General features: G+C 35.1%; 2 protein-coding genes across 2 annotated transcripts; one reads left to right on the plus strand and one right to left on the minus strand.

Annotated features, from left to right (window-relative positions):
- Window positions 1–864: 864 nt before the first annotated feature.
- Window positions 865–12,032, minus strand: LOC131622386 (E3 ubiquitin-protein ligase SIS3). Its single transcript, XM_058893414.1, has 10 exons — window positions 11,591–12,032; window positions 11,459–11,497; window positions 11,302–11,368; window positions 11,144–11,217; window positions 9,814–9,952; window positions 9,640–9,732; window positions 9,375–9,440; window positions 2,974–3,093; window positions 1,735–1,848; window positions 865–1,572 (listed from the first exon to the last, which is right to left on the minus strand). The coding sequence occupies exons 1-10, from the start codon at window positions 11,617–11,619 to the stop codon at window positions 1,171–1,173; spliced, it is 1,143 nt and encodes a 380-aa protein (XP_058749397.1). The 5' UTR covers window positions 11,620–12,032; the 3' UTR covers window positions 865–1,170.
- LOC131622387 (uncharacterized) lies at window positions 3,632–5,894 on the plus strand. The gene is made up of 2 exons (XM_058893415.1): window positions 3,632–5,368; window positions 5,698–5,894. Exons 1-2 carry the CDS (start codon window positions 4,327–4,329, stop codon window positions 5,730–5,732), a joined length of 1,077 nt encoding a protein of 358 aa, XP_058749398.1. The 5' UTR covers window positions 3,632–4,326; the 3' UTR covers window positions 5,733–5,894.
- Window positions 12,033–15,871: the final 3,839 nt, after the last annotated feature.

Genomic DNA, 15,871 nt, shown 5'->3' on the forward strand with positions numbered 1-15,871 from the left:
AAAAATTACATTAATATTGAAAAAAAATTAAGAGGAAATAATGAAAAAAATTACATTAATATTGAAAATTACATTAATATTGAAAACAATAATTAAGAGGAAACAATGAATAAAATTAAGAGGAAATAATGAAAAAAATTAAGTGGAAATAATGAAAATAAGATTGAAAAATATTGAAAATTACATTAATATTGAAAAAAAAATTAAGAGGAAATAATGAAAAAAATTAAGAGGAAATAATGAAAAAAATTACATTAATATTGAAAATTACATTAATATTGAAAAAAATTACATTAATATTGAAAATTACATTAATATTGAAAAAAATAATTATTTAAAAAATCCATGTTGAAATAATATTTGCAAAATATAACATAAAAAAAATTTAGAATACATTATGTTAAAGAAAATAAAATTACAAAAAAAAAAAAGAAAAAAAAAATAAAGGGGGGGTGTTGTCGCCAGGGGGGGTGGCGACAACACCTAAAAAATGCACATATGCGCCAGTGGGCCTGGCGAGTTTTCTTAAAGCCCAGTGTTGTCGCCACCCCCCCTGGCGACAACGTGTATTTTTTAGCAAAAAATGGACATTTGGGGAAATATTTTGAAAAGTTGGTTATTTCTGAAAAATTTTTTAAAAAATTGGTTATTCAAAAAAAAAATTCAAAATGTTGAGGAACGAGTTAAATTGAAAGTTTTTTTACAACTAAAATCAAGGTGAACCTATTTGCATAAATATTTTGAATATTTAAGTCAACAACAATGAGATTTTTTAATAGAATTTAATTTTTGAATGTGATATCCATTGGTCAAAGCCAACTCCGCCTATATCACCCTCTTCCAAAAATAAACCATTACACCCAATAAAAAGGCAAAACTAAAATAGTATATGATTAGAAATTTGAACTCTTTTTACACTTTATCAAAACAAAAGAAACAATTAGACATATTCGGTTCTAATCTAGGTTAGTCAAGCGAAAAGGTATACCTTGATTTTCAAAGTCCTGCTACGCCATTCCATGATGTCCCAGACAAAGAAACTGACCCATTTCTTCATGGATCAATGTAAAATTTTCATGTTAGAATGTGGATACATTTTTATACATGTGGATATGCATTCTTTCACCTCTAGAATGAGTTAGAAATATATCAGAAAGCTCTGAATCTAATCTAACTTTGTGCAGAGGAATGATTAACGGGCACGCATTCCACAGAAGAGACCTGGACTCTGTTTGGTGCATTTTGTGTCACAATAGGTACAACACCATTCTCAGCATTTTGCAAAGCATTATCTGTGTCCCCGACTGGCCCTGCAATTTCAGCACGCACTGGGCGAAGAAGTCCCTGTAACCTTAACAGGTAACTTTGACTGGAAGGTTGGCCTCTCACATATCTAGTTGTTGTCACAACACTGGCAGAAGACCGTTCAGAATCTGGACGGAGATTGGAAAGGGCACTAAGATCGAGATTTGGGAACACTGAACAACGGCACCGAGGACATTTCACATTCAGCCTGAGCCACTCGTCAATGCATTCAACATGAAAATTGTGAGCACAAGGCAACCCACGAACCTGCATTGTAGAGTAAAACTATGTTTAATCACTCTACTATTCACATTACATCTCAACTTAAGTGTTCTCAAGGCTAGACAGCATGGTCTTACAGTATCAGATAGGAAACAGCACATTGTATGACCTGCTCTAGACCTTTAATTAGATTTAGAATAAATATACCTCATTCCCAACTCGGAACTCTTCTAAGCAGATGGGGCATTCACTGCAATCAGTAGGAACAGCCTTTAACATGAACTTTGGGAGCTCCTGAATTAATGCTTCAACTGCTTCTCTCTGCATCCAACCCAGACAAGAAACCTTATTATCAGCATTGAAATTGAATATAAATAAGTGAACACTCCGGAACCTTTGAGTTTTGTTGAGTACCTACAAAATCATCCAATCATTTAATGCCATGTCATTTTTTTAATTTAATTATTTTAGTTTATTTTAATTTTGATTTAATTTTGGCTATACTCAACAAAACTCCATGGTAGTATAGAACTCTTCGTATAAATACTCAAGGAATTTGAACGATAAATATATGGATTGTCTGAAAACACACAACACAAGAACCATATGAATAATAGCAGATTTTATAGAACTCAGAAAATTAAGCTAACCATTGTATTATTTACTGTAAATGATTGAGCTTAATACTCCAATAATGGTGGAAAACAGAAAACATAGGGATAAAACCAGAGGTGATAAACTCCTAAACCAGAGAAAATCCCTCCTAACTGGCTCTTAACAACTTTCTGAATGAGTTGATGAGTACCCCCCTTCCCTCTCTTTTATAACACAAAGGTTCCCGGCTTTGGTTAGGAATTCAGGAGGGAAGGGCTTTGAAGAAAAGGAAGGATAAAGTGGAAAGAATGAAGGGTTTTAGGAGATGAGGGTTTTTGAAGGTTGTTTTTCTTCATTATACAAAAACCCCTTAATTATAAGAAACTCAAAAATTATATTGGAACGGGATTTTGGAGGGCTTTTTTGAATCCAATATATGTTGTTACTTGTTACTCATTATAATACTTTAAATATTAAAAATTAAAAAATATATTAATAACAAACATTCATTTATCATATTTAATTCTATACAATTTTAAAAAGGGTGAAAATTTATCTATTTTTTTCTCTACTCCCCTCCTTGCCAAACTTCCAAACAGAGCTTAAAATTATGAAAATATTCTAACTACTTCTATTCTTACAGCTTCTAGAAGATGTGCATGTATGAATTGGTCCCAATAATTGGGTCATCAGATGTATGGGGCTCTGTATTCTATCAGAATTCAGACAAAACATTTCATTAACTAATCTACAAAACAATACAGTTCACTCTGCTCGACAATACTGTAGTCTGTAGCTTTGCATGAGTTGTAATATGAAATCAACAAGTCTGCAAAGATCAACTAAAACTACCTGAGCTGGTGTTAGGTAAAGTCCTGGATGATATGCAGCAGCATCTTGGCCCATGCCCCTTGTCTCTTGACCCGCAGCTTCAAATGCCCAATCAGGCACGCGGATCATATCGACCAAAATCTAACAAAGCAAAAATAACAACTATTAGCATCTAATAGTTGTAGTGTGGATGATCATACAGAAATGAATATACATTTAGATTATTAAGAATATGATCACAGATTATGCTTCAATGATTTAATCATCCCCATATGTACAATCTTTTAAATAGGAGAAAGCAATAGACTGATTGTGTTGCTTCCAGAAAGAATATAAATGTAAGAGCTTCGAAACAACATTTTCTCTGTAACTTTCTGGGAACCTGATTCAACGGAAAATTTTTCAAGAGGTGAAAAATAAAGCTTAAGGGAAGGCGTGGAGAAACTTATAACCACAAATGATATACAAGGGACTGTGTCCCAGAAACAGTGTACCCTAGAACCTTGTTATAGAAGAACTAACAAAAAAACCAGCCATAAAACTGACGGTGAAGAAAATTAAAAAAAAAAACATTTTATAATCAAAATTTACATTAAGCATAATAATTTCTCACGTTACTAAGCAATTTCCAACAGGATAGTTTGCTGGGTACACAGTTGCTAGATAAGTTTATGTTGGAATTAGTGGAATTATTCCAATTATTGGAATTATTGGAAATATAATTTAAGTGCCTATTCATGTATCTAGGGGTCTAGGAATCTATGCCTTGTAAATTACATACGTGTACCTAGGAAATAGCTTCAATCTTAATCATGTAATTACTCTCTTGATTGTATATAATGAGATCACTTGAGTGCTTTGTAACTCAAGCATTTCCCTAATATTCATTTCTTTCCACATGGTATCAAGAGCAGGTTAACTGCTGCCTTCATTGCAGCCCTAATTTTTTTTTTTTTTTTCTCTTTCCCTGTTGCCTTCATTGCAACGTTTTTTGTCTTCTCTTTCCCCTTTCTAGAATTTATCTTATTCACCTCTCTACATTGCTCCACCCACCTCACCACCCACACCATCAAACTCACCACAACATTCCGACCCACCCTTTAAAATCTCACCACCATCCGCTGCCCCACTCGCCGCCACTCGCCGCCACCCTTTTCTTTCCGTCTCAGCGCTTGTGGTTTATACGCCTCCCTACGACCTTTTTTTCGCCACCCTCCTTTGTTACAAATTGTTGATTGACCTTCTCTCAATCTGTTTTAGAGTTCTATTCTCTGATTTCCGAATCTTTATTTTTTGAGTTCTCTTTGGCTTGTTTGTCCGATACTGTTGCTGTTTTTTTTTTCTTTCCAACTTACAGCAATCTGACTTATTGAGATGGAGGTAGAGAATGATAATGGTGGTGTCCAAAATCCTCCACCACCCCCACCACCTCTTGTTGAATCATCAAACCTCATGACGGCAAACTCGCTACCAACTCTGCATCAAAGTCATCGACTCAATGGGAAGAATTATTTCAGTTGGGCCCAGTTCATGCGTGCAAATTTGAAAGGTCGGGGAAAATTGAACCACATTGAAGGTGACCCACTCCCTGCCACCGATCCCGGCTTCACTCTTTGGGACAATGAAGACTCACTCATCATGTCATGGATGTGGAATAGTATGATTCCAGAAATTAGTAGTCAGTATATGTTTCTTCCTACTGCACGAGATATTTGGGAGAATCTGATGCAAACATACTCTAAGAAACAGGACCTCTCTGCCCGCTTTGATCTAAAGAACAAGATCTTCAATACTAAACAAGGAACCATGACTGTCTCTGAGTATTTTGCCACTATGAAAGGTTATTGGATTGAGTTGGATCAATACCAAACTCTCAAGATGGAAACCGCCAACGACACGATTGCTTTGAATACTTGTATTGAAACCGATCGAATCTTTGAGTTCCTGGCTGGATTGAATTCTGATTATGACCCCATTAGAGTGCAAATTTTAGGCAAGGATCGTCTTCCTCCACTTGCTGAGGTTTTCTCCATTGTGCGGGGAGAAGAAAGTCGTCGTGACGTCATGCTTGGTAACAAACCTTCTGAAGGTACTGCCCTTGTTGCCAACATAGCAGGAAAGCAACCCGCCAGTAAGACCGGTAGAGATGATCGTTATTGCGACCATTGCAAAAGGACAGGTCATACAAAGGACCGGTGCTTCAAGTTACATGGGAAAAACCATGTTCTCAACCGCTCTGGAGGCTTCAAAGGTATACGTCAAAGCCAAGCCCATGCTGCCACAATGTCTCCCGACACAGGAAACTCCAAAACAGTGGAAAATGACTCTCTTATCAGTACGGATGATTTGAATCGGTTGAAGTCCCTACTCGAATCTCTCAGTAAGCCCTCTGGATCTTGTTCTCTAGTAATGACTGGTAAGGGTTTATGCTCTCGTTCTTTTAGCATCTATGGTACTATTCCCAAAGATGCTTGGCTTCTTGATTCTGGTGCCACTGATCATATGACACCCGACTCCACACTATTCTCTTCTTATACTCCCTCTACAAGCAATAGATGTATTACAGTTGCTAATGGTTCATTTGCTCGCATTGAGGGTTCTGGCAATGTTCAATTGCAGCCATTTCTTGAATTGAAAAATGTGCTGCATGTTCCAAAACTCTCTCACAATCTTATATCTGCTCATAAACTTGCCCGTGATCATAACTGTAAAGTAACTCTTTTTTCCTCTTATGGTGTCTTTCAGGATCTTCCAACGGATCGGGTGATTGGGGCATGTGAGGAAAAGGAAGGGTTGTACTACATCTCTGGAAAAACAGATGGTCCGAAGGTGTTGTCCTCTTGCTTAAAGTCTGAGTCTTCCCAATCTGCCGCACAAATTTGGCTTCTCCACAAACGTCTTGGACACCCCCCATTTTCGTTAATTAAGTCTATGTTTCCAACTTTATTTCTATATCATGCAGTCGAATCATTTAACTGTGATATATGTCAGTTTGCTAAACATCATCGGGTTCCTTTTCTTCCTAGTTGCAATAAAAGTACTGAACCTTTTAATCTTATTCACTCTGATGTTTGGGGACCCGCACCCAATTCTAATGTTACTGGTGCAAAATGGTTTATTACGTTTATTGATGATTGTACTAGAGTCACTTGGATTTTTTTGATGAAGGACAAATCTGAAGTCCCACAACTGTTTATTAAATTTTATCATATGGTGCACACCCAGTTTGGACGAAGCATTAAGAGACTTCGCTCTGATAATGGCACAGAATATACAAATCATGTCTTGTCAAAATTTTCGAGTGAACATGGAATACTCCAAGAATTTACATGTGTTGACACACCTCAACAAAATGGTGTCGCAGAAAGAAAAAATCGTCACTTACTTGAAGTTACTCGAGCTCTTCTCTTTCAAATGTCTGTTCCCAAATCCTATTGGGGGGAAGCAGTATTGACTGCTGCCTACTTGATTAATCGAGTCCCATCTCGTCTGTTAGGTAACATCAGTCCTGTTCAGTTTCTGTCTGATCAGTTTCCCTCGGTTCATATTTCAAAACTTGAGCCACGAGTGTTTGGTTGTGTAACATTTGTCCATATTCACAAACAAAATCGAAGTAAGTTGGACCCTCGTGCAGTCAGATGTGTCTTTGTTGGTTACGCTCCCAATAAACAAGGATACAAATGCTACCATCCTCCTAGTCGTAGGCACTTTGTCTCCAAAGATGTCACGTTTCATGAAAATGTGTCTTACTTCACTCACCCTCAGCTTCAGGGGGAGAATTCAAGTGATTTGGAATCTGAGTCTGAGTCTGTGTTTCTAGATCTACAAGAGTCTCCCACTTCGAGTCCTAATTCTATACCCTCATCAGAGTCTGAGCCCTTAGTTCCTACCTTAGAGTCATCCACTTCTGGTTCGGATCCTCCTTCGTTGGAAGAATCATCACCTTCAACCCTTCCCAGAAAAACTAAGGCTGGCGAACCAACCTTGGTGTACCAGAGAAGAAGTAAACTCGACCTACTCCAGAAACAGCCTCAATCACTTGAACCAGAGGTAAGTACTGAAATTAACCCACCTATTACTGAGTTTAAAAGTTCTGAAAATTGTAACACTGATAAAGATGATTTGCCTATTGCTTTAAGAAAAGAGAAAAGATCTTGTGCTAAGTATCCTATTTCCCAGTTTGTCTCCACAAAAAATCTTTCTTTGCAGCATCAGAGTTTTATTTCTGCAGTTGACTCTGTGATTATTCCTTCATCTGTTCAAGAGGCATTGAAAGATCAAAATTGGGTCCAAGCTATGAATGAGGAGATGAAGGCCCTTGAAAGAAATGGAACTTGGGAGATTGTTGAGAGACACAAAGACAAGAAACCAGTTGGCTGCAAGTGGATCTATACAGTAAAACACAAGTCAGATGGATCACTTGATCGATACAAAGCTAGACTAGTGGCCAAAGGATACACACAGACTTATGGCATAGATTATGAAGAAACCTTCGCTCCAGTTGCAAAAATGAACACTGTTCGGATATTATTATCTCTTGCTGCTCACTCCGGATGGGAATTGCATCAATTTGATGTCAAAAATGCATTCTTGCATGGAGACTTAGAAGAAGAAGTATACATGGAGATCCCACCTGGGTTTGGCCCTACATGTGGATCCAATAAGGTGTGTCGATTAAGGAAAGCCTTATATGGACTAAAACAGTCTCCTAGGGCATGGTTTGGACGATTCACAAAAGCAATGGTATACTTAGGTTACAAGCAGAGCCAAGGAGATCACACTCTTTTTTTCAAGCACTCACAAAAAGGAAAATTAACTATCCTCCTTGTCTATGTTGATGATATTATTATTACAGGAGATGACTTGATAGAGAGACAATTGCTACAGGAAAAACTATCGGTAGAATTTGAAATGAAGGACCTTGGACAACTCAAATACTTCTTGGGAATTGAGGTTGCCTACTCGAATCAAGGCATTTTCATTTCTCAGAGGAAGTATGTACTCGATCTCTTGCAGGAAACAGGGAAATTAGGATGCAAACCTTCAAGTGTTCCTATAGAGCAAAACCACAAGTTGAGCCTTGAAGAAGAGAGTGCCAAAGTTGACAAAATTCAATATCAAAGATTGGTTGGGAAGTTGATTTACCTGGCACACACTAGACCTGACTTGGCGTATGCAGTCAGTGTGGTGAGCCAATTTATGCATGACCCAAGGATGCGACACTTACAAGCGGTTGATCGCATTTTACAATATCTCAAAACTACTCCGGGAAGAGGACTATTGTTCAAAAGAGGCGGAAACTTAACTATAGAAGCCTACACCGATGCTGACTATGCAGGATCGATAAGTGATAGAAGATCCACTTCGGGATTTTGCACCCTCTTGTGTGGAAATCTTGTCACATGGAGAAGTAAGAAACAAAATGTAGTTGCTCGATCAAGTGCTGAAGCAGAATTTCGGGCTTTGGCACAAGGAATCTGTGAATTACTCTGGATAAAGATCATTCTAAATGATCTGAAAATACAATGTGAAGGGCCTATGAAGTTGTTATGTGATAACAAGTCAGCAATAAGTATTGCTCATAATCCTGTTCAGCATGACAGGACAAAACATATAGAAATTGACCGCCATTTCATTAAGGAAAAACTAGATAGTGGTTTAATAGCTACATCTTATATTCCTTCTGGACATCAACTAGCAGATGTGTTGACAAAGGGCTTGCCACCTGATCGTTTCAATCAACTGACTTGCAAGTTGGGAATGATTGATATCCATTCACCAACTTGAGGGGGAGTGTTGGAATTAGTGGAATTATTCCAATTATTGGAATTATTGGAAATATAATTTAAGTGCCTATTCATGTATCTAGGGGTCTAGGAATCTATGCCTTGTAAATTACATACGTGTACCTAGGAAATAGCTTCAATCTTAATCATGTAATTACTCTCTTGATTGTATATAATGAGATCACTTGAGTGCTTTGTAACTCAAGCATTTCCCTAATATTCATTTCTTTCCACAGTTTAATTTCATAAAATAGAAACTATAACATGGTTAACAATATCAAAACAAGACTAAAATAAAAAAACAAAGCAACATAGACTCATCACCCATACTCTAATAGTAGTATTATACTATTATCACTCATCAGATAAGCAATAACATAACATGTAGTCAGATTACAAGTTTATTACAAATGTTAACAGATGATTGAATGCATTGGTTACAGATTTAAAATAGAACTTAAAAAACTGTCCTACTCCTTACTCTTTCCTTTATAAGGGAACAACAAGGGAACAAAATTCTGAAAAACTTTCCTTGTTATTACGAAAATTATTTAGAAATACCGATTATAAGAAGATAGTTTCCACAGCATATGTAGCTAAAACTGCTAAATATGTTGCAATGAAGACAAATCTTACCCCATATTCAGACACTGGGATACCCTGTTGGGCACGCACTAGGTGTGCTTGGCGTCGAGTCAACCACTGCAAGGGGTGAAACAAGCCAAAATGATTACTGCAACAACCTAGATATCAAATAATGAAGATAAATATTGTTTTGCAGATATCCTATGTTTATAAGTTGTTCAGACCATGAACAACACAGCAAATGGAGTTAAAAAAGATTGTGACATGCTAACAAGTCAAAGAAACATTTAATGATCAATACAGCTCCACCACTAACCTTTCCCACTGACATGCAAGCAATGCAAAGAAGTCCACAGTAGCTAAAAAGTAACCAGATGAGAAATCCCCATTTCTGACCCTCTTCAGGCAACTGCAGATGATTATTTGCATTATGCATCATAAACTTGTTAAAAAGAGTATAACTTAAAGTTAATTTAAATGAAAAACATACACAGCTCTTGGCAGTGCTGAACCACATGGTACCAACTATAGTCCAAGCCCAGAGAAATGGATAAAGAAGCAATCCAAGGATTGAAAGGACGGCTACTCTTCCACAGAAACGGGCGTATCTCTGCTGCCAACCAAAATCTCTAGAAGCATATGAGAAGAGAAGGAGGAAAAATGTACAGAGGAATTAGTTCCGGGATTCGAGAAATTAAAACATCATTTGACTTGGTTTGTTTGATGCAGCACAAAAAATTTAGAACCAATTTAGTTGAGCTTGAGGTTACTATCATCAAATCGAAGTCATGTATGAAAGCAAATGATTTTGAAAGCGAATGCTGAACAGCCAAGAGAAATTACGTGAAATGAATCATAGAAAAAATTTACTTTCCAAAAATCCATATATGAAAACTAGATTTTTATAGAATCACAGTCCTCCATTTATCTCCACTAACTTGTAGTCCTCTTCCTAATACTATTTTAACTTAAGCCATGTCACTTGCCGCTGTTCCCTAGTACTTTTTTGGAAGCTCCAAAAGCAATTAGAGGTGTAGAATTGATTTTTGTAATGATTTTAACATGTTTGACTTCTAAAGTAGAATTAGTCTATGTTTGGTTTATCATTGCATTTGAAAAAATCACGTTAAAAAAACCAAGTTAATGTAGAAGCTCCTTTTCATAGCTTCTTTAAAATCACACCAAATGTGCTTTGGAATTTGATATTGATGTTCAAAACTAATTATCAAACATACACTATGCCTCCAAAATTAATTCTCCTTGAAGCTAACTTTTATAGCTCGAGTTTAAAAGTGATTTTTACCCTGAAATTTCCTGTTCAACTCAATTTTCCTTAAAGTTATCCAACCATAAATCACTTTGCCTTCAACTCACTTTTAACCAGAATTAATTTTACAAAATCAATTCACTCAAAATCAATTTTCTCCACCTATGAACCAAACATAAACTAAATGGCCTCTGCAAATATTGCATATGTTAAAATTATCGCATCTAATGCATGTCAACAAAGTAAACAAACTAATGACATAACAGAATAATTCCATCAATGATACCAATATTTTATATAAACAGGTGATCATTGTGGGTAGAGCACAGAAATCTTAGTGATTAAGTGCAGGGTTATTGTATATTGAGATATGACTTATCTTCAATTAGATGGATTAAAAGAAACACATGAGAACAGTGAAAGACAACATCTCATCTATCATACTCTAAAATTAGCTATATTAAAGCATACATACAAAATGAAGAAAACAAGCTAAATACATTAATAAAACAACCAAGAATAGCATAAAAAGTTAATGAATGAAAGAACTTACAAACCCATTCCAGCAGCAAAGCCATTATCAACAAACATCAAGAGCCGGAAAACAAACACGGCAGTATAATCCACCTAAAGAACAGGGAAATGATGAAGATAAATAAACGCAAGGATATTTAAAGATAATCAATTAATAAGAGGAGTAAAGGAACCCACCACAATCCATATGTGCAGTGGGTATGTACAAGAATGGTAGCGCTTCCAATTAATTGCAACAATCACTCTACAAGTTCATGTGTCAAGAAAACACGCACAATTGAAAATGCCTAATGATAGTAAAACTAAGAGAAAAAAGTGAATTGAAAAAGGATACACGCTGGTAGCGAGCATGGACAAGAAAAATCCATCATACCTAAAATGAGAAAAAGTTGCATTGGATCAAAATTGGGATAAGAGAGAAAATAGTAAGTGAATCAGTGAATGTAAGAGAGAGAACAACACTAACCACTTGAAATCAACGCCTCTGATAGCCATGGGAATCAATTTGAGAGAAACCCTAACGATTGAAGAAGTGTGGTAGAGAAGGATCGCGCTTAAGGAGAAAATGCATTAACGGAATCGGAACCGAATTGTAAATGTATATAAGGAAATTGAGGTTTAGAAAAGGGAAAAAAAGGAGTAAAAAGAAGTAGAGTGTGAAAGCGAATGAAGAAGCAGTAATAGAAAAAAGCGAAAGAGTGACACAACAATACAATTGAGAGAGAGAAGAAAAGACAATCCACGCTAGCAGCAACGCACCGCCAAGTCGTGAACGACAGATGAGAGGATGGACTTCTGTTTTACTGCATCACTGCGCACTGAGACTGAGGTGACTTTTACGTTTTCCCTTTCGTCTACTTTTGGTATGGATTTTTCAATTTCGATGCGTTCGAGCATGACTATTCCATTGTCATTAAATATTTTGTAATTTTTTTTTCGGATCTATCTAATCTAACCTAATAATAACTCACTTTATCTTTATTTTCTTTTAATTAATATACCAATTAATTTTGTTGTAGGTTTTTTCTTTGACTTCTCCAGCTGGACATCAATATAATAATTAAGTATTAAAACAATTTGCCATGTCATAGAACAATTGCATTGCAAAGCAACTAGTAAAAAATTGTGGTACCCAATCAAATTTATTTATGAGGTAAAGTTGTGGGACCCATTAGAATTATACCAATAAAATAAAAATTAAATAAATTATTTTAAGATGATATGACTGGTGGGACCCATAAAGAACTCAAAAATGAGTTGCACCATTGGAGATGGTCTTACACATTGTGCTCATTGCTTGACTTTCAAATTCTTTTTACGTGATAAAAAATTTAGATAAGTTGGGTTGCTATCAAAATCAAGAAAAAGTTTAAAATCACATCATCAATTTTACATCGAATTTAAAATCACATCAAATTTTTGGATCAAGATTCGTTGCAGTTGAAAAAATACGGAATCACACAGTTATGCAGTAGTAATCGTTTGATTAGCATTGGACGACTAATCTAATCAGTTACGAGTATTTTTTTTGTTTTATCGCCCCAAACATACCAATATTAGCACGATCTATGATTTAAGTTTATGATTTTTGAAATTTTAAAATTATGTTTTTTATCATCAAATCAAAATCTAACGGCTAATAGAATCTTGACTGCATGAAGACAGTAAATGCAGCAACAGATTTAAATTTTCACATTAATACAATTTTGCTAGAGTGCGTAAAAATCACTGCAATTTTGCATTTGAATGTGATATTTTGTATAAAAATGCATATTCGAACATGTATTTAGTGTGTGTTTGGCTATGCGGTACGAATAATTGATTATGATTAAATTGAGTTTAAGAGAATGAATTATAAAAAATAGTTAAATGTAAATTGATATATGTTTAGATAAAATGTTTAATACACTTTTTGTTTCTTATCTTTGACTCATGATTCAGTTTGGTCTTTTAACTTTTAAAAAGACAGTTTTGATCCATGAATTAATTATTAAATGTCACATACATCCTTACCATCTAATTATCGCAAACAGGATTTATTGTTGTCTATGTGGCATCCCATTGACATGTGTCACCACCATCATCGTTTCCTTGATTTGCATCATACATATGAACCCTAAATCAAATTAGGGCGAGTAAACTTCCATATGGGTATTCTTTATGTAATCGCCATAACCTCGAAGCTAAAATGTGAGTTATACATTTTATCAAAAACATGTCTAGAAAGAGGTTTGTTTTTCAATTTTGTTTCATTTTCAGGCTTCAAAGAATTTTGTGATTTAGATTGGGCAAAATGTCCAGATACTAGACGATTTACAATCAATTATTTATTTATTTTTCTTGGGAGTTTATTAGTATCATGGAAAATCAGAAAACAAGATATTGTTTCTCATTTTTCTTATGGAGCAGGATATAAATCCTTAACTTATGTTGCATGTGAGGCTCAGTGGATTTTGTAACTCTTGCGAGATTTTATATTCTTCATTATGCTCCTGCTATAATAATTTATGACAATCAACTCGCTCTTCACATTGTTGTTAACTTTGTGTTCTGCGAACAAACAAAACATATTGAAATTGATTGTCATATTGTTAGAGAAAATGTGCAACTTAGAGTTTGTTATCTAATGTTGATTTCTTCTCAAGAATATGTTATGCATGTAGATATTAAAGCCCTGCATTTAGCCTCTTTCAATACTTTTCGTTCCAAATTTAGAATGATTGACATTCATTCCATCTTGAGACAAGATGTTGAAGTATAATTTTAACTTTAATTACAACTAGTATTATTATTGTTGATAGATGTATTTTAGTTTGTTAGCTTTAGTAAGTTGTATAATTAGGGCACATAAGAAGTTTTTACTCTTTTCAATTAGACAAATAATGGATCTCCCTTGTATGATTTGTCTTTTTCTATATCAAAATAGTGTTATTCTTCAATTATAGTTTTAACACTAAGGTGTCCAAAATTAAGGTTTGTAATCTATGGCGTAACCTTGAGGAAAAACATTTCAAATTTGATCAATTATTTGTACATAGTTAGATTGACACAACATATGCTCAAAGAGGAGGGCACTTAGAGATAATTATGAACCATCTATTGTTAGAAGCCTCTGAATTTTAAAGGCAATTTAGAAAATCCAAACGCTCCAAGGAGTTAAGAAATTCTTAGGGAGAGTTGTCAAATGAATCTAGCCCATAAGAAGTGGATTGGAACAAAAAGTAGTCAAGTTGGATCTTGGCTGCAATTTGTGGAGGAATTTATCTAACACCCTCAAAGTTACACTTGAAACGCAATGCTTTTTAAATGTCATTATGACTCTTTCATAGTTTACTTTTCACAAAGTTGAAAAAAATTACTCTGTGTGAATTAGTAAAAACTAAAATATTTGATATTTTTGGAAATATGAGGTGGAAATCATAACAATTTTTTAGCGAAACTATTGGGATTTAACCACATTTTTACTGGAAACATAAAATATAGTACATGTTTAAACCAAATTTTAAAAAACTCCAGTGCATATTTCCACTAACACTAAATTTATATAATATTCGGTTTACCATATTTTTCTGACACCCATGAAAATCCAGTAGGATAATTTTTTGTCTTTTTATTTAAGTTGTCTTATATGGACGAAGATGAGATGGATGGATCACCAGAAGATTTTACACTATTTTCACCACTACATAAGTATGTTTTATCAATACTTTATCTCAATTCATTTGACATTTTAAAGAAATTACATAGGTTTTTCATTAATTTATTTTATGTTAAATGTGATTCATCATTTATTTTGATATATCAAATGTGATTCATGTCTGGCGCGATAAACTAATTATCACTTGTGAGAAACAAGGAAATTACCAGAGCAAAAAAACTTGAAAGTTACTTGTAGCAGAAGAGTCATGTGCCCTTTTCAGTTGAGATATGTGTCAAGTGATTGTGGTTTGAATATAAAGGTTATATGTGGTATTCATAACCATGATCTAGTTGAGAATTTAGATGGTCATGATATACTTGGTCGTTTAAAAATTGATGAAAGAAAGTGTGTGAATGATATGACAAAGTACCACATAGAGACGAGGTTTATACTAGGTGCATTGAAAGATCAAAATCCTAAAACTTTGACAATTGTCATGACTTCTCATAAGGACAACTCGTGGTGTTCCAGATGCTGTTACAAATGAACTATTGCCAAGTGATTCGTAATATCCACCTCGAAGTCTTTGAAAGGAAGGTGAAAACCGATCCAACAAAACAAACATTCATGGAGAGAGATGACACACTTCTCGTGCTTGTTGCATAGCCCGTTATTCTCTTTAAGGGGGAACCCCTAGTCTAAGGAAGGACCCACGTCAGTGAAAGTGCAATCCAGACCCCCTTGCTGACTAATACGGAGATGGTATCAAATGTGTCTTGATCTACTCACACGGCTGAGTTGTCTTTTATTCAATCTCGAGTTTCCAGACAAGCGTTATACATTTAAAAATTCTAGCCGATATATAAAGAGAAACGATTGTAAGTAGAAATATAAAGGTGATATAAAGTTAAATTTTGCATCCCTATTATAAATTTAAACTCAGCTGAGTAGATGTAGACAAGGTTGCATGTGTTTTTTTCATAAGGACAACTCATGGTCTCCCAAGTGTAGTTGCAAATGAGCTATTGCCAAGTGATTCATAACATCTACCTCGAAGTCTTTGAAAGGAAGGTGAAAACCTATCAAACAAAACAAACATTCATGGAG

Source organism: Vicia villosa, unplaced genomic scaffold (genome assembly GCF_029867415.1).
Source record: "Vicia villosa cultivar HV-30 ecotype Madison, WI unplaced genomic scaffold, Vvil1.0 ctg.000029F_1_1_3, whole genome shotgun sequence".
NCBI classification, from domain to species: domain Eukaryota; kingdom Viridiplantae; phylum Streptophyta; class Magnoliopsida; order Fabales; family Fabaceae; genus Vicia; species Vicia villosa.

Bases quoted from the DNA above. Each gene is read 5' to 3' on its own strand.
- LOC131622387 (XM_058893415.1), top strand. From the start codon at position 4,327: ATGGAGGTAGAGAATGATAATGGTGGTGTCCAAAATCCTCCACCACCC. The intron at 5,369-5,697 runs GTAAGGGTTTAT...GGTGTCTTTCAG, and splicing joins TTGTTCTCTAGTAATGACTG to GATCTTCCAACGGATCGGGT.
- LOC131622386 (XM_058893414.1), bottom strand. From the start codon at position 11,619: ATGGCTATCAGAGGCGTTGATTTCAAGTG. The intron at 9,953-11,143 runs GTAAGTTCTTTC...ATATGCTTCTAG, and splicing joins TTTGCTGCTGGAATGGGTTT to AGATTTTGGTTGGCAGCAGA. The intron at 1,849-2,973 runs GTAGTTTTAGTT...GGTTGGATGCAG, and splicing joins TTTACCTAACACCAGCTCAG to AGAGAAGCAGTTGAAGCATT.